This window comes from Oncorhynchus gorbuscha, linkage group LG01, assembly GCF_021184085.1.
Source record: "Oncorhynchus gorbuscha isolate QuinsamMale2020 ecotype Even-year linkage group LG01, OgorEven_v1.0, whole genome shotgun sequence".
Taxonomy (NCBI): Eukaryota; Metazoa; Chordata; class Actinopteri; order Salmoniformes; family Salmonidae; genus Oncorhynchus; species Oncorhynchus gorbuscha.
In genome coordinates, this window is record NC_060173.1 from 23,118,029 (window position 1) to 23,137,078 (window position 19,050).

At 42.5% G+C, this 19,050-nt stretch overlaps 2 protein-coding genes across 2 annotated transcripts in view; both read right to left on the minus strand.

The window, feature by feature from the left end:
• Positions 1-16,328, minus strand: part of LOC124034879 (neural-cadherin-like) — a 35,837-nt gene extending 19,509 nt beyond the window's left edge. Inside the window, exons 1-5 of the mRNA XM_046348287.1 lie at positions 16,316-16,328; positions 15,913-16,040; positions 13,838-13,961; positions 13,108-13,288; positions 10,695-10,861 (exon numbers count right to left, since the gene is read on the minus strand). Of these exons, the coding sequence (XP_046204243.1) occupies positions 10,695-10,861; positions 13,108-13,288; positions 13,838-13,961; positions 15,913-15,998 (558 nt within the window). The 5' untranslated portion in view covers positions 15,999-16,040; positions 16,316-16,328. The remainder of the gene's footprint in view (positions 1-10,694; positions 10,862-13,107; positions 13,289-13,837; positions 13,962-15,912; positions 16,041-16,315) is intronic.
• Positions 16,329-16,706: 378 nt separating this feature from the next.
• LOC124040854 (neural-cadherin-like) overlaps positions 16,707-19,050 on the minus strand; it is a 63,165-nt gene continuing 60,821 nt past the window's right edge. The window contains 2 exon segments of the mRNA XM_046357990.1: positions 16,707-16,894; positions 17,594-17,808. Coding sequence (XP_046213946.1) covers positions 16,707-16,894; positions 17,594-17,808 — 403 coding nt within the window.

The following is a 19,050-nucleotide window of genomic DNA, read 5'->3' on the forward strand; positions in this document are numbered from 1 at the left end:
CACACTTCTGTAAAGCCCAGCTCTGTGGAGTGTACGGCTTACAGAGCTGGGGTTTACAGAAAAGTGGTCCCATGGACAGATACTCTAATCTCCGCTGTGGACATTTGCAGCTCCTTCAAGGTTATCTTTGCTCTCTTTGTTGCTTCTCTGATTAATGCCCTCCTTGCCTGGTCCGTGAGTTTTGGTGGGCGGCCCTCTCTTGGCAGGTTTGTTGTGGTGCCATATTCTTTCCATTTTGTAATAATGGATTTAATAGTGCACTGTGGGATGTTCAAAGTTTTGGATATTTTTTTATAACCCAACCCTGATCTGTACTTCTCCACAACTTTGTCTCTGACCTGTTTGGAGAGCTCCTTGGTCTTCATGGTGCCGCTTGCTTGGTGGTGCCCCTTGTTTAGTGGTGTTGCAGACTCTGGGGCCTTTCAGAACAGGTGTATATATACTGAGATCATGTGAAAGATCATGTGACACTTAACTTCTTCGAGTTAGGGGGCGCTCTTTTAATTTTTGGATAAAAAATGTTCCCATTTTAAACAAGATATTTCGTCACGAAAAGATGCTCGACTATGCATGTAATTGACAGTTTTGGAAAGAAAAAACTGACGTTTCCAAAACTGCAAAGATATTATCTGTGAGTGCCCCAGAACTAACGCTACAGGCGAAACCAAGATGCAATTTCATACAGGAAATGGTTCAGATTTTGAATGCGCTGTGTTTGTAATGAACTTCGTCTGTTGTTTGTAGAGAGTCAGACCGAAATGCAGCGTGTAGGTTACTCATGACTTTTAATGAAGAATAATGCGGTACATGAAATAACTGAAAATACAAAAACAACAAACGAGTGAAACTAATACAGCCTATCTGGTGACTAACACTAAGACAGGTACAATCACCCACGAAATACAACGCGCACTCAGGCTGCCTAAATACGGTTCCCAATCCGAGACAACGAGAATCAGCTGACTCCAATTAGGAATCGCCTCAGGCAGCCAAGCCTAACTAGACACACCCCTACTAATACACACTCCCAATTAATACAAACCCCAATACGAAATACAACATATAAACCCATGTCACACCCTGGCCTACCCAAACATATAACAAAAACACAAGATACAATGACCAAGGCGTGACAGTGTTCCAATGTCTCCTTATATGGCTGTGAATGCGCCAGGAATGAGCCTGCACTTTCTGTCGTTTCCCCAACGGAGCAATTTGTCCTACACAAATAATATCTTTGGAAAAACTGAACATTTGCTATCTAACGGAGAGTCTCCTCATTGAAAACATCGGAAGTTCTTCAAAGGTAAATTATTTTATTTGAATGCTTTTCTTGTTTTTATGAAAATGTTGCATGCTGAATGCTAGGCTTAATGCTATGCTAGCTATCAATACTCTTACACAAATGCTTGTTTAGCTATGGTTCAAAAGCATATTTTGAAAATCTGAGATGACAGTGTTGTTAACAAAGGCTAAGCTTGAGAGCTAATATATTTATTTTATTTAATTTGCGATTTTCATGAATAAAATCGTTGCATTATGGTAATGAGCTTGCATTATGGTAATGAGCTTGAGGCTATAAATAGGATCCCGGATACGGGATTGCTCGTCGCAACAGGTTAAATAATGTCCACCTGTGTGCAATCTAACTAATGCTTGTTGACGAACATTCAACAAGCACAGCACTTACACAAATTATTGATGAATAGCTGAGAGAAATTGATGATAAAATGATTGTGGGAGCTCTTTCTTTTGACTTCAGTGCAGCTTTTGACATTATCGATCATAGTCTGCTTTTGGAAAAAGTATGTGTTATAGCTTTACACCCCCTGCTATATTGTGGATAAAGAGTTGCCTGTCTAACAGATCACAGAGGGTGTTCTTTAATGGAAGCCTCTCAAACATAATCCAGGTAGAATTAGGAATTCCCCAGGGCAGCTGTCTAGGCCCATTTTTAAAATCTTTACTAATGACATGCCACTGGCCTTGAGTAAAGCCTTTTATATATGTATATATTTACATTTTATTTTCAATCTCTTTTCCATTTCAATTAAATAATACCTTCCGGTAACCTGCCTCACCCAGTGAGATATGGAACCTCTATTATTTTACATTTTTAGACCTTTATAGCAAGAACCACCTAGCCATCAGAAGCTAACCAGCTAATTAGCTACAAGCTATTTATTCATTGTTAGCCACTGCTAGCGGCCTTTACCTTCACAGATACCAGCACTTTTTTTTGCCTGGATAATACTCGCTAGCCCACCAGTATCGGACTGTCTCTCTACTACAACGTAGCCCACCTCCCGGACTACTCAGTTGTTCACCCGGACTCCACCCAAACACGGGTAGAACCCACTGCTGTTGTCTCACCCGTTGTCTAGCTAGCTCTCCTAATCAACACCTGCGACTACTTTAGGCCTAGCTGTATGTCTCTCTCAAATGTCAATATGCCTTGTATATTGTTGTTTAGGTTACTTATCATTGCTTTAGTTTAGAATGGAGCCCCTAGTTCCACTCATCACACCTGTCCCTCCTCCCACACATGCGGTGACCTCACCCATTATAACCAGCATGTCCAGAGATACAACCTCTCATCATCACTCAGTGCCTGGGCTTACCTCCGCTTACCTCCGCTGCACATTATGCCCTGAATCTATTCTACCACACCCAGAAATCTGCTCCTTTTATTATTTGTCCCCAACGCTGTAGGCGACCAGTTTTGATCGCCTTCAGCCGTACCCTCATCCTACCTCCTTTTTGGGACACTGTAAAGTCCATGGAGAATGTTACGCACGCCTCTATGAAGAGGGAATGTAACACCCTGCTACAACTCAACTCTCCGTGAAGTGAAAGAGTTATGGACTGTAGGTGCGAGTAAGGATGACAAAAGGTAGAGAATTTACTGTTTACTAGGAAATTATTCCGTCACACGGTAATATGGGGAAACGGGGCTGGACGGAACCAAAGCAAAGAAAGTAAATCTCAAAGCCCCCTCTACTACCTTACCTGCCTACCCACTACTTACCCAATTTGGCACCACCTGGTGGCCTAACCTAAATACAGTGGGTGGTCCACCCAGGTCTTACCGAGTGTGCCTAGACAGTGAATACCCAAGGGTATATGTATGCCCGCGGGCCTCTTGCCTAAGCACAGCTTCCCCTTCCCCCTGGGAACAAATTAAACACAATACAAACTTCACAACAAAAACTGAGAAAATACTAACTCAGGACATTAAAGAAGCTCTGACAAAGCAGGAAACACAGCACATACCAAAGCTGCTCCCAACAACAACTAACATAGTACATAATAACTCTGTTAGCAACAACCAACATGATATAACCCTCAGCCATCAACCTCCTCTCTCAGCAATCATCTTTCAGCAATGACCTCCCAGCAATGATCTTTTTCCTGGACAGATCACTGGCTTTTCTATAGCTTCAGAAGGAGTCGAATCGGATACAGCTGTATATTGACGAGGGGGCGGGGTCAGCTCCAATGATCAATGGGGCTGACCAATCAGCTGCTTGGGGAGAATTCAGGAAGCCATCTCCTGAAACACACACTAAAATACAAACTACAACACAGAAACTGGGGAACGTAACAGAGAACAAGAGCACCACCTCCCAGCTGCCCACTGCACTGAGGCTAGGTAACACGGTCACCACCGATAAATCCATGATAATCGAAAATTTCAATAAGCATTTCTTAACCTCTCTGTGCACGGAACCCGCTAGCGGGCTGAAATTCCACAACATACGGTGATCGCTACATAAATAGTCATATTAAACATTCATTAAAATACAAGTTTCTCACATGTATCGAAAGCCTAGAATCTTGCTAATCCAACTGCGTTGTCAGATTCAAAAAAGGATTTACTGTGAAAGAATACGATGGGGTTATCTGAGCATAGAGCCCCACCCCAAAAACTATTTCAACCAGCACAGGCGCAACAAAATCACAAACTGCAATAAAATAAATAGTTTACCTTTGATGGTCTTCGCCTGTTTGCAATTCCAATGCTCACTGTTACTCAATGAATGATCTTTTGTTTGATAAAATCCGTTTTTATAGCCTAACACGAAACATTTTGTGAACCGCTTGTGTTGTGAATTCCATCTCATTCCATTTGACGACGACACATTCCAGGTAAATAACCCACACAGAACGTGACTTTTCCAGTCATGTTTGGTTTCACTGCAATCAACTGGTTTGGTTGTAACACAATCAAACCTGATGGACCATTTCGTGGTACGTATTGACTGAAAGAAACCGATTTGAAGACAACAAGTAATGACATCATTGTGCACGAATGATTTCCCCGCTGTTTCGCTGATTGACTGTCTTTTAATCCAATGACCACTGATCGTCTTGAAATCTAGCTGGGTAGATAGCCAATGAGCTGAGCTAAACCGTAATACGCCATGTTTATGTGTTGCAAGACCAACCCATGTAGTAAGCTCCAGCGTAAAGAGAGTCATGCGCTATTGAATTTTCATACCGGAAGGAGAACACACAAATTACGCATTGCATTGTTTGGTGAACGCGCAGATTCAGCTGTTTATATAGCAATCATTATGGCGACTAAGTCAAACCTAGATATACAGATGTACACACAACTTTAGAATAAATTGATTGGGAAGTTGAGACAAAGATTGTTGTAGGACACTTCATTTAGCGATTGTGGAGGAATATTTTTTGAACGGGAGAGGACATCGTTTTGGACTGGTAAGTTCTTATCATGCTAATGCCCTTGTTTGAAATTAATCATATAAAATATTATTTGTGATTTTTATTTTTTATTTTAGAAGCAATATATAAACATGTAATGCCATGAAATGTGAGATGTGTGTGTCTGCTGCCCCACCCCAACCCACATGAAATAGCCTATTTGAGGCTGTTGAGGAGAGGGCAGGACCACATCAATGGCCAAAGTGAAATGGAGACAGTAGATACAGCTGGTCTGTTGTAATATAATAAAGACAGTTGATCTAGCTGGTCTGTCATAATATAATAGAGACAGTAGATCTAGCTGAAATGTCATAATATAAAAGAGACAGTAGATCTAGCAGGTAATAATAATATATTCAACCTTCAACTCTCTATATATCTGTTTATTATACCTGTTGATACAGGGCTCATATGTGAAACTATTTTAACTGAACATTTTCTTTCACAGTGAAACTGACTCCGAATGGGAGTCTTATCCGGTGTCCTGTGTGAATTTAAGTATGCTCTCTCTAATTCTCTTTCTCTCTCTTGGAGGACCTGAGCCCTTGGACCATGCGTCAGGACTACCTGGCATGATGACTCCTTGCTGTCCCCAGTCCACCTGGCCTTGCCGCTGTTCCAGTTTCAACTGTTCTGCCTGCGGCTATGGAACCCTAAACTGTTCATTTTTACTTGAGGTGCTGTCCTGTTGCACCCTCTACAACCACTGTTATCTCCACAGCCAGAAGAGGACTGGCCACCCCTCATAACCTGGTTCCTCTCTAGGTTTCTTCCTAGGTTTTTGCCTCTCTAGGGACTTTTTCCTAGCCACCGTGCTTCTACAGGCTGTTAGATTTGGGTATGTCTTCAGGCGGAAATTGCACAAAGTAGGGGGGGAGCTGCAAGAGGGTAACGGCTGCCATGCCTTCCTCCTGGCTACTCCAACCCTGTCCAACAGCCTCCCCCCCCAGCAGCTACTCACCCAAGCCTCCCCAGCTTCTCCTTCACCCAAATCCAGATAGCAAATGTTCTGAAAGAGCTGCAAAACCTGGACCCGTACAAATCAGCTGGGCTAGACAATCTGGACCCTCTCTAAAATTATCAGCCGTCATTGTTGCAACCCCTATTACCAGCCTGTTCAAACTCTCTTTCGTATCGTCCGAGATGCTCAAAGATTGGAATGCTGCCGCGGTCATCCCACTCTTCGAAGGGGGTGAAACCCTAGAGCCAAACTGTTACAGACCTATTTCCATCATGCCCTGCCTATCTAAAGTCTTCGAAAGCCTCTCTGGGATAGGCGGGACGCAAATGTCCCACCTGGCCAATTGCCAGGGAAAATACAGAGCGACAAATTAAAATAAAATACTATAAAATTCAAACTTTCATTAAATCGCACATGTAAGATACCAAATTAAAGCTACACTCGTTGTGAATCCAGCCAACATGTCAGATTTCAACAAGGCTTTTCAGCGAAAGCATAGGAAGCTATTATCTGATGATAGCACAACAATAAACCACACAAAACGTAGAAATAAAATATAAATCATGCCTTACCTTTGACAACCTTCTTTTGATGGCACTCCAATATGTCCCATAAACATCACAAATAGTCCTTTTGTTCGATTAATTCCGTTGATACAGTGCCTTGCGAAAGTATTCGGCCCCCTTGAACTTTGCGACCTTTTGCCACATTTCAGGCTTCAAACATAAAGATATAAAACTGTATTTTTTTGTGAAGAATCAACAACAAGTGGGACACAATCATGAAGTGGAACAACATTTATTGGATATTTCAAACTTTTTTTAACAAATCAAAAACTGAAAAATTGGGCGTGCAAAAATATTCAGCCCCCTTAAGTTAATACTTTGTAGCGCCAATATTTGCTGCGATTCCAGCTGTAAGTCGCTTGGGGTATGTCTCTATCAGTTTTGCACATCGAGAGACTGAATTTTTTTCCCATTCCTCCTTGCAAAACAGCTCGAGCTCAGTGAGGTTGGATGGAGAGCATTTGTGAACAGCAGTTTTCAGTTCTTTCCACAGATTCTCAATTGGATTCAGGTTTGGACTTTGACTTGGCCATTCTAACACCTGGATATGTTTATTTCTGAACCATTCCATTGTAGATTTTGCTTTATGTCTTGGATCATTGTTGGAAGACAAATCTCCATCCCAGTCTCAGGTCTTTTGCAGACTCCATCAGGTTATCTTCCAGAATGGTCCTGTATTTGGCTCCATCCATCTTCCATCAATTTTAACCATCTTCCCTGTCCCTGCTGAAGAAAAGCAGGCCCAAACCATGATGCTGCCACCACCATGTTTGACAGTGGGGATGGTGTTTTCAGGGTGATGAGCTGTGTTGCTTTTACGCCAAACATAACGTTTTGCATTGTTGCCAAAAAGTTCAATTTTGGTTTCATCTGACCAGAGCACCTTCTTCCACATGTTTGGTGTGTCTCCCAGGTGGCTTTTGGCAAACTTTAAATGACACTTTTTATGTATATCTTTAAGAAATGGCTTTCTTCTTGCCACTCTTCCATAAAGGCCAGATTTGTGCAATATACGACTGATTGTTGTCCTATGGACAGAGTCTCCCACCTCAGCTGTAGATCTCTGCAGTTCATGCAGAGTGATCATGGACCTCTTGGCTGCATCTCTGATCAGTCTTCTCCTTGTATGAGCTGAAAGTTTAGAGGGACGGCAAGGTCTTGGTAGATTTGCAGTGGTCTGATACTCCTTCCATTTCAATATTATCGCTTGCACAGTGCTCCTTGGGATTTTTAAAGCTTGGGAAATCTTTTTGTATCCAAATCCGGCTTTAAACTTCTTCACAACAGTATCTCGGACCTGCCTGGTGTGTTCCTTGTTCTTCATGATGCTCTCTGCACTTTTAACGGACCTCTGAGACTATCACAGTGCAGGTGCATTTATACGGAGACTTGATTACACACAGGTGGATTGTATTTATCATCATTAGTCATTTAGGTCATTGAATCATTCAGAGATCCTCACTGAATTTCTGCAGAGAGTTTGCTGCACTGAAAGTAAAGGGGCTGAATAATTTGGCACGCCCAATTTTTCAGTTTTTTATTTGTTAAAAAAGTTTGAAATATCCAATAAATGTCATTCCACTTCATGATTGTGTCCCACTTGTTGTTGATTCTTCACAAAAAAATACATTTTTATATCTTTATGTATGAAGCCTGAAATGTGCAAAAGGTCGCAAAGTTCAAGGGGGCCGAATACTTTCGCAAGGCACTGTATATATCCAAAATGTCAATTTATTTGGCGCGTTTGATCCGGAAAAAAACAGCTTCCAATTTGCGCAACGTCACTATGAAATATCTCAAAATTTACCTGTAAACCTTGCCAAAACATTTCAAACTACTTTTGTAATACAACTTTAGGTATTTTTAAACGTTAATAATCGATCAAATTGAAGACGGGTCTATCTGTTTTCAATACAGGAGGATCACAAACTAACGCTACTTTTCTAGTCTTGTGCAACTCTCAAACAGTACACATAACGTTACCCTGATCCAAGATGGCCGTACTTCTTCATTACACAAAGGAATAACCTCAACCAATTTCCAAAGACTTGTGACATCCAGTGGAAGCGGTAGGAACTGCAAACAAGTGCCTTAGAAATCTAATTTCCCAATGAAACTCATTGAATAGACAGTGACCTCAAAATAAAAATAATTCTGAATGGCTTTCCTCAGGGTTTTGCCTGCTACATATGTTCTGTTTCTACAGCAAGCATGATTCAAACAGTTTTAGAAACTTCAGAGTGTTTTCTGTCCAAATCTACTAATAATATGCATATCTTATATTCTTGGCATGAGTAGCAGGAAGTTGAAATTGGGCACACTATTTATCCAAAAGTGAAAATTCTGCCCCCTATCGCAAAGAGGTTAATAAACAAATCACTGACCATTTCGAATCCCACCGTACCTTCTCTGCTGTGCAATCCGGTTTCCGAGCCGGTCACGGGTTCACCTCAGCCACGCTCAAGGTACTAAACGATATAAACGCCATCGATAAAAGACAGTACTGTGCAGCCGTCTTCATCGACCATTGACCTGGCCAAGGCTTTCGACTTTGTCAACCATATTCTTATCGGCAGACTCAATAGCCTTGGTTTTTCTAATGAGTGCTTCACCAACTACTTTGTAGACAGAGTTCAGTGTGTCAAATCGGAGGGCATGTTGTCCGGACCTCTGGCAATCTCTATGGGGGTACCACAGAGTTCAATTCTCGGGCGCACTCTTTTCTCTGTATATATCAATGATGTCACTCTTGCTGCGGGCGATTCCCTGATCCACCTCTACGGAGACGACACCATTCTGTATACTTCTGGCCTTTCCTTGGACACTGTGCTAACTAACCTCCAAACGAGCTTCAATGCCATACAACACTCCTTCCGTGGCCTCCAACGGCTCTTAAAACGCTTGTAAAACCAAATGAATGCTTTTCAACTGTTCGCTGCCCGCACCCGCCCACCCAACTAGCATCGCCACCCTGGACGGATCCGACCTAGAATATGTGGACAACTATAAATACCTAGGTGTCTGTTTAGACTGTAAACTCTCCTTCCAGACTCATATTAAACATCTCCAATCCAAAATCAATTCTAGAATCGGCTTTCTATTTCGCAACAAAGCCTTCTTCACTCACGCCGCCAAACTTATCCTGGTAAAACTGACTATCCTACCGATCCTCGACTTCGGTGATGTCATCTACAAAATCGCTTCCAATACTCTACTCAGCAAACTGGATGCAGTCTATCACAGTGCCATCCGTTTTGTTGCCAAATCACCTTATACCACCCACCACTGCGACCTGTATGCTCTAGTCGGCTGGCCCTCGCTACATATTCATCGCCATATTCAGGTTATCTATAAGTCTATGCTAGGTAAAGCTCTGCCTTATCTCAGTTCACTGGTCACGATAACACCCACCCGTAGCACACGTTCCAGCAGGTATATCTCACTGATCATCACCAAAGCCAACACCTCATTTGGCCGCCTTTCCTTCCAGTTCTCTGCTGCCAGTGACTGGAACGAATTGCAAAAATCGAGAGGGTTAGAAAAGAGACTTATTTCCCTCACCAACTTTAAACATCAGCTATCTGAGCAGCTTACCGATTGCTGAAGCTATACATAGTCCATCTGTAAATTGCCCACCCAATCTACCTACCTCATCCCCATACTGGTTTTATTTTATTTACTTTTCTGCACACCAGTATCTCTACTTGCACATCATCATATGCTCATTTATCACTCCAGTGTTAATTAATCTGCTAAATTGTAATTATTCGCTCCTATGGCCTATTTATTGCCTACCTCCTCATACCTTTTGCAAACACTGTATATAGACTTTCTTTTTTCAACTGTGTTATTGGCTTGTTTATTGTTTACTCCATGTGTAACTCTGTGTTGTTGTCTGTGTCACACTACTTTGCTTTATCTTGGCCAGATCGCATTTGTAATTGAGAACTTGTTCTCAACTAGCTTACCTGGTTAAATAAAGGTTAAATAAATAAAAAATTAAAACACCATGCATACCCCACAAAACATGCCACCAAAGGTCTCTTCACATTCCCCAAGTCAAGAACAGACTATGGAAGTGTCACAGTACTACATAGAGCCATGACTACATGGATCTCTATTCCACATCAAGTAATTCAGGCAAGCAGTAGAATCAAATTTTTAAAAACCAAATAAAGTTACACCTGATGGAACAGCAGGGACTGTGAAGAGACACAGACAGGCACATGATAAGACACGCACTCTACACACACGTGCATATGGGTGTTGTATTGTAAATATGTTGTGGTGGAGTGGTGGCCTGAGGGAACACACTGAATGTGTTGGGTAAGGTGTTATGAAATGTAACGTCATGTAGTATTTTAAACTGTCTTATGTTGCTGGACCCTTGGCAGCAGCTAATGTGGATCCATAACAAATACAAATACAAGACTCACCTCCAGACGTAAGTATTCATTCTGCTCCTGCGAGAGGAGGCTGAGGAGGACACCGCTGGGGGTGTGGGTTCGCACCTGGAGCTGAAAGATGGAGTGACGAGCGGGGAGTGACCAGCCCACCTGGTACTGGACATGGCTCCTTCCATTGAAGGAAAACTCTGGAACTTCTGTCAGTTGAAGAGAGAAAAACATACGAGTTGAATAGAGATACCATGAGGGATTCAAATACAATACAATTAATTAATTATACTGTACCCACTATTGTATGCACTCAGTAGACAATACGAGACAATTCACATGTGAAAGGAGCCAGACACAGTCATCTTACGTGTGAGTCATGCATGTAAAGCCTTCAGACAAATTTACATTCCAAAAGATAGGATAATATAAAAATAGTTACATCTTGAAGCTAACAAGAGCTCCAAACCTTCAGAGCTACAGTTGAAGTTGGAAGTTTCAAATACAACTTTGACATTTAATCCTAGTCAAAATTCCCTGTCTTACGTCAGTTAGGATCGCCACTTTATTTTAAGAATGTGAAATGTTAGAATAATAGTAGAGATAATGATTTATTTCAGCTTTTATTTATTTCATCACATTCCCAGTGGGAAGTTTACATACAGAAGTTTACATACACTCAATCAGCATTTGGTAGCATTGCCTTTAAATTGTTTAACTTGGGTCATACGTTTCGGGTAGCCTTCCTCAAGCTTCCCACAATAAGTTGGGTGAATTTTTGCCCATTCCTCCTCAGAGAGCTGGTGTAACTGAGTCAGGTTTATAGGCCTCATTGCTCGCACACGCTTTTTCAGTTCTGCCCACAAATGTTCTATAGGATTGAGGTCAGGGCTTTGTGATGGCCACTCCAATACCTTGACTTTGCTGTCCTTAAGCCATTTTGCCTCAACATTGGAAGTATGCTTGGGATCATTGTCCATTTGGAAGATCCATTTGCGACCAAGCTTTAACTTCCTGACTGATGTCTTGAGATGTTGCTTTAATATATCCACATAATTTTCTTTCCTCATGATGCCATTTATTTTGTGAAGTGCACCAGTCCCTCCTGCACCCCCACAACATGATGCTGCCACCCCTGTGCTTTACGGATGGGATGGTGTTCTTCGGCTTGCAACCCTCCCCCTTTTTCCTCCAAACATAACAATGGTCATTATGGCCAAACAGTTCTATTTTTGTTTCATCAGACCAGAGGACATTTCTCCCTAAAGTACAATCTTTGTCCCCATGTGCAGACGTAAACCGTAGTCTGGCTTTTTTATGGCGGTTTTGGAGCAGTGACTTCTTCCTTTCCGAGTGGCCTTTCAGGTTATGTCGACATAGGACTCGTTTTACTGCGGATATAGATACTTTTGTACACGTTTCCCTCCAGCATCTTCACAATGTCCTTTGCTGTCGTTCTGGGATTTATTTGCACCAAAGTACGTTCATCTCTAGGAGAAAGAACGCATCTCCTTCCTGAGTGGTATGATAGCAGTGTGGTCCCATGGTGTTTACATTCGTTCATCTGTACGTGGTACCTTCAGGCATTTGGAAATTGCTCCCAAGTTTGAATCAGACTTGTGGAGGTCTACAATTTGTTTTCTGAGGGCTTGGCTGATTTTTTAAAGATTTTCCCATGATGTCAAGCAAAGAGGCACTGAGTTTGAAGGTAGGCCTTCCACAGGTACACCTCCAATTGACTCAAATGATGTCAATTAAGGGCCTACCAGGTAGTGCAGTGATCTAGGGCACTGCATCGCAGCACTAGCTGTGCCACCAGAGACTCTTGGTTCGGCTCTGTCGCAGCCGGCCGCGACCGGGAGGTCCGTGGGGCGTTGCACAATTGGCCTAGCGTTGTCCAGGTTAGGGAGGGTTTGGCCGGTAGGGATATCCTTGTCTCATCACGCACCAGTGACTTCTGTGGCTTCCGGGTTGGATGCGCGCTGTGTTAAGAAGCATTGCGGCTTGGTTGGGTTGTGTTTCGGAGGACGCATGACTTTCGACCTGCGTCTCTCCCGAGCCCGTACAGTAGTTGTAGCGATGAGACAAAATAGTAACTACTAATAATTGGATACTACGAAATTGGGGAGAAAAAGGGGTACATTTAAAAATATATATATTTTCAAAGCTGTTTAAAGGCACAGTCAATTTAGTGTATGTAAACCTCTGACCCACTGGAATTGTGATAGATTATTTCACTAATAATTCACTATCTGTAAACAATTGTTAGAAAAATGACTTGTGTCATGCACACAGTAGATGTCCTAACCGACTTAAGAGTATGTAAACATCCAACTTCAACTGTATGTCGTTTAGATCATATTAGGACTCTGCTATGCAATGCAGTCCACTCCACCTCATGATACCCAGAAACAACACCTGTTATAATCTGACTGTTAATTCTCTAAAGACATACCATCTTCACAGTGGATCCCTGTGTACCCGGGCCCACACTGGCAGCTGAAGGAGTCCCACTGCCCATTACAGTGCCCCCTGGAGCCACAGACTGGTACACCCATGTTCATACAGTTCCCATCAGTCAGAGAGCAGCCTGGGGCAGTGCTGGAGGATGCCGAGGGAGAGCCAAGGTCATAGATCTGGAGCAGAGGGAAGAGAGAGGGGGGGAGCAATGAGGGAAGGCGAGAGAGATATGTGGAGGGAGAGAGAGGAAGAGAGAGGAAGAGTAAAAAAATACAAATTGAGGGCGAGAGAGAGAAAAGAATAAGGGAGAGAGAGATGGCATGATATTTTAGGTGTATCTTCAATAATGCATAATACATCCTTTTCTGAAGCCTAAAGTAGAGAGGTGCAAAGATCATGGGCATAAATGAGAGAAAGAACTTGAAGGAGAATATCTTGCACCAGTACATGTAACCTGTCTGACAGCAGTGATATAGTCTGACTAAAGTGGAATGTGATGACAGAGACATCAGCATTCAGAAGATACTCCCAGTTTAGCCTTGAGCTCACATTTACATTCCTCTTGAACTCCCGTTTTTAAAAACATCTTCCAGCGAGTCAACCAAACAGACCAAGGTGTGAGAAAATAAATAAAACTGCAATGTTTAGAGCCAAGATGGAGTTAGAGAGGTAGACTATTTTCTTGTTAGGGTGTTAGGGCAGAGCTGTAGTCTTTTGTGTCTTACCTTACTGTCTACAACCAGGTTGCGCAGACAACCATTGAAGTGCTTTTGCTGTAGCTGGGGATACTCATAGGACATGTTCTCGTTGACCCCACCTAGCTGCAACACCTGACTCACATTCAGGTACCTGTGGAGGACACATTTCACTGTCAATGTCTGACCATTCCATCCGTCCATCCAGCTATCTATCCTTCAAGTTTAAGTTTGTTTATTCGCAATATACATATGGTATACACTCACCTGCGTATTTATTTGGACAGTGAAGCTAAAATGTTTTTTTGGGCTCTATACTCAGCATTTTAGATTTTGAGATCAAATGTTTCATATGAGGCGAAAGTACAGAATGTCACTTTTTGTTTGAGGGTATTTTCATACATATCTGTTTTACCGTTTAGAAATGAAAGCACTTTATGTTCTTGTCCCCATATTTGAATGTGCCATAACTATTCGGCAAATGAACTTACAGTACCAGTCAAAAGTTTGGACACACCTACTCATCAAGACATCAAAACTATGAAATAACACACATGGAATCATGTAATAACCCAAAAAGTGTTAAACAAATCAAAATATATTTTATATTTGAGATTCTTCAAAGTAGCCACCCTTTGCCTTGACAGCTTTGCACACTCTTGGCATTCTCTCAACCAGCTTCATGAGGTAGTCACCTGGAATGCATTTTATTTAACAGGTGTGCCTTGTTAAAAGTTCATTTGTGTAATTTCTTTCCTTCTTAATGCGCTTGAGCCTATCAGTTGTGTTGTGACAAGGTAGGGGTGGTATACAGAAGATAGCCCTATTTGGTAAAACACCAAGTCCATATTATGACAAGAACAGCTCAAATAAGCAAAGAGAAATGACAGTCCATCATTACTTTAAGACATGAAATTCGGTCAATCCAGAAAATGTCAATAACTTTGAAACTTTCTTCAAGTGCAGTTGCAAAAACCATCAAGACCCGTGATGAAACTGGCTCTCATGAGGACCGCCACAGGAAAGGAAGACGCAGAGTCACCTCTGCTGCAGAGGATAAGTGCATTAGAGTTAACTGCATCTCAGATTGCAGCCCAAATAAATGCTTCACAGAATTCAAGTAACAGAAACATATCAACATCAACTGTTCAGAGGAGACTGTGTGAATCAGGCCTTCATGGTCAAATTGCTGCAAAGAAACCACTACTAGCGGACACCAAAAATAAGAAGAGACTTGCTTGGGATAAGAAACACGAGCAATGAACATTAGACTGGTGGAAAACTGTAATTTGGTCTGATGAGTCCAAATTTGAGATTTTTGGTTCCAACCGCTGTGTCTTTGTGAGACGCAGAGCAGGTGAATGGATGATCTCTGAATGTGTGGTTCCCACTGTGAAGCATGGAGGAAGAGGTATGATGGTGTGGGGTGCTTTGCTGGTGACACCGTCTGTGATTTATTTTGAGTTCAAGGCACATTTAACCAGCAGGGTTAGTGATACACCATTCCATCTGGTTTGCGCTTAGTAGGACTATAATTTGTTGGTCAACAGGACAATGACCCAACACACCTCCAGGCTGTGTAAGGGCTAATTGACCAAGAAGGAGAGTGATGGAGAGCTGCATCAGATGACCTGGCCTCCACAATCACCCATCCTCAACCCAATTGAGATTGTTTGGGTGAGTTGGATAGCAGAGTGAAAGAAAAGCATGTGGAAACTCATTCAAGGCCATCGGAAAAGCATTTCAGGTGAAGCTGGTTGAGAGAATGATTCCATCAAACTGGTGACTACACACTTGTTGGATGTATTTGCAGTTTATTTTGGTTTGTTTTAGATTATGTTGTGCCCAATATAAATGAATTGTAAATATTGTAATGTGTCATTTTGAAATCACTTTTACTGTATATAAGAATATAATATGTTTCTGAACACTTCTACATGAATGTGGATGCTAGCGTGATCACAGATAATCATGGATGGATAGAGGTTATTCGTTTTTGTTATGCTTTTCAGAGGAATCATTGTGTCCATCCACAATGCCTTGGCTGGCTAGCAGGTGTGATTGGTGCGACGTCCCAAGGGGCGGGGTTCTGTGGAGGACATTACCTGTCCCTATTAGGCGTGACTCCTCTGACCTCACAGGAGGAGCGGTCCTCAGTCATGGCCCAACTGTCCACACCCTCAGTTTCCATAACAATAGCACTGGAGCAGCGGTCCAAGGTGAAATGCACATCCTGAAAACAGGAGCAAGGTTAAGAACATGTGTCTGTGTGTGTGTTTCTGTGTCTGCGCGTACTCACACACACACACACACACACACACACACACACACACACACACACACACACACACACACACACACACACACACACACACACACACACACACACACACACACACACACACACACACACACACACACACACACACACACACACACACACACACACACACACACACACACACAAACATGAAAGAATGTGTTGAATACATCTAATAGTCCATTTACTTTACTGTTGCTTCTAACACCTGTTCCCGATCCTTTCCCTGATTAGAGTCCCTATTTATTCCTTTGTGTTCCGTTCCTGTCCCGTCGGTTCCTTGTATTCACCATGCTGTCCTTTCACCCTGTCCTGTCGTGTTTTTGCTGTGATTGTGTATCGCCTGTCCTGTCGTGTTTTGCCTTCATCAGATGCTGTGAGCAGGTGTCTCTGTCAACTACGGCCTGCGCCTCACCCGGGCGACCTGCAGTCTGTGGCCGCTTCTTGTTATTCCCTCTACAGACTGTTATTCCCGTTTCTTGAATAAACTCTGTTTCGGATTTTCTGTTATTCCCTGTTCGAGATCTAAACTCTGTTTCTGTTAAGTTCCAGAGTCGCCACCTGCCTCGAGCCCAGAACCTAGGGGTTTCTGACTCCGGGCAGCCCACTGAGTGCCGCTCCTCTGTGAGATTGTACTTTCTCTCCAACCCAACACATACTCAGTCGGTGCCAGCGTCTGTCAGACACAACCATATTGCCCTGCAACTGCAGGACCAGGGTCCCAGACCCGTGGTTGATCTTCAGACTGGGTGTTCCACCAATCAGCTCTGAAGGGAAAAGAGAGGTCATCAATATCAGCATCATCAACATGCCATTCCACCTACAGACTTAAAGGGTCAAAGTTCAACAGTGGTGTAGGATGCTCTTCTGATACTCTTAGAGGGATGTTGTTCAGTGTCAAATAGTACATTCATACAAATGTACATACATTACATGAAACTGTATATATACAGTTCATTCCAAAGGTATGGACCATTATTTTGGTCTACAATGATGAAAAAGTCAATCAATAAACAAGGCTACATTGTTTTAGTTTGAGTGGCTTGACTCAAACTGTATGACTAAGCAACCCAATAAATGCAAATCATGCTGAATATCTCCCAGACATCCAGTTTGTTATTCAATTCATGCACCTTGGTTGGACTGGGAGGCAGCGACAGTATACATTTGCCATTGTGCAACAGAGGTGGTTTGTTAAACAATACTAGCCTGATGAATAACCTTGCTTATATCCCCCCGAAAAAACAAGTAAGCTAATGCCCATCGCTTAGCTCAGCGGGCTAACGTGTCATATTGAGGCACGCAGACGACCCAAGTTCAAATCCTAAAATGATGAGTAACCTTGCCTGAGACCTAAAATCCAGAGTTACAGTAGCTTCCAGTTAATTCCTAGGATTTAGCTCAAAGGGCTTTTGTGATCTCCATGACCAGTGTTCAAATCCTGGGTGGGTAACACATTACCCTACCTATAGCCATGTAGTCTTCTGGGTCTCCAGGCTGCAGGGTGGCCAGGGGCCCGCTGTAGAGTAGCAGGCCGTCCTCAGCCTCTGTGATGAACTCCAGGGAAAGATGGCTATCAAAGCACGGCCTTATGGGAGGAAACCAGGCATAGCCGTTGCCAAGGAAACTTCGCCTCGTCTGCTGGCATTCAGGACCCTCATGCTGCGGTGGGCACTGGCACCTGTGGTGGCATGAAACAAAAGCAGCCCAGAGAACATTAACAGTGATTTTTTCCCTATTGAAACATTATGATGGGGCTGTCTCTACTGTCATATATCTCTGTGTAAAGTGCTGTGGGATGTGACTATGTTTATAAATGACAACAGACAGGAGAATAGGACTAATAAAACACACCACATACAGTAGCTGCTAGTGCATTAGGCATGAAACACATCAAGTACATATGAAAATACTGCATTTAATACATTAGATATCCTTATCACATTGTTCAGCCTGTGAGCCTCAACACAGGCTTTGTTGCTGAAAAACAACCGCTCAGCAGCACATCCGATCGTTTTGTTCGAACATGATTAATACTTTTCTAGGTACCCTACAGTATCACTGATTCTCAATATCTCCTTGTTTCCGACCCATTACTCTGCTGTGCAGATTCCCTGGCATGGTGAAGTGTATGTGTGTGTTAAGCTAGCAGTGGTCCACAGAAGAGTCTGTAATCAAGGCAAAGGAAGGGAAAGGAGAAGTAATCACAGATAAATCAGCTAGAGTGCTTCTTCATGTTATTCCTCCACTTCTTCATGGTATTCCTCCCAACTAGCTCTAGAATTAGACGTTCATACATTTTTTCTCAAACATCAAATTTAGAAGTTGTTTGCAAACTTTAAATTTCGAAGTGTTTAATGTTTAGCTCCAAATGTTTAAGTGAGCCAACTATATTAATTTGGGGACAGGTCGAAAAACATTAAACATTTATGGTAATTTAGCTAGCTAGCTAGCTGTCGCTAGCTAATTTGTCTTGGGATATAAACATTGGTTTTTTATTTGACCTGAAATGAAGGTAAGGTCCTCTACTCCGACAATTAATCCACAGATAAAAGGGTGATTATTCCACTGATAAAAGGGTGCATCAAATTCGTTTCAGGCTTCTTCTTATACTTTGGACTTTATATGGTGGTTGGCAACCAACTTTAAGGTGCATTACCACTACCAACTGGCCTGGAGTGTGGACCTAAGTTCCTTTTTAAATCACCAATGGGTATGTGCTCCTAAAAACCAATGGGGAGATGGCAAGTGGGTATATGCTCCTAAAAACCAATGAGGAGATGGGAGAGGCGGGACTTGCAGTGTTCAAGCGTCACAAATAGAACCAAGTTCTATTTTAGCGCCTGGCTACACAAACACTCATTGACGCACTCGAACAGTGTTGGTGCAATGATTGAATAACATGTACCAGTCAAAGGTTTGG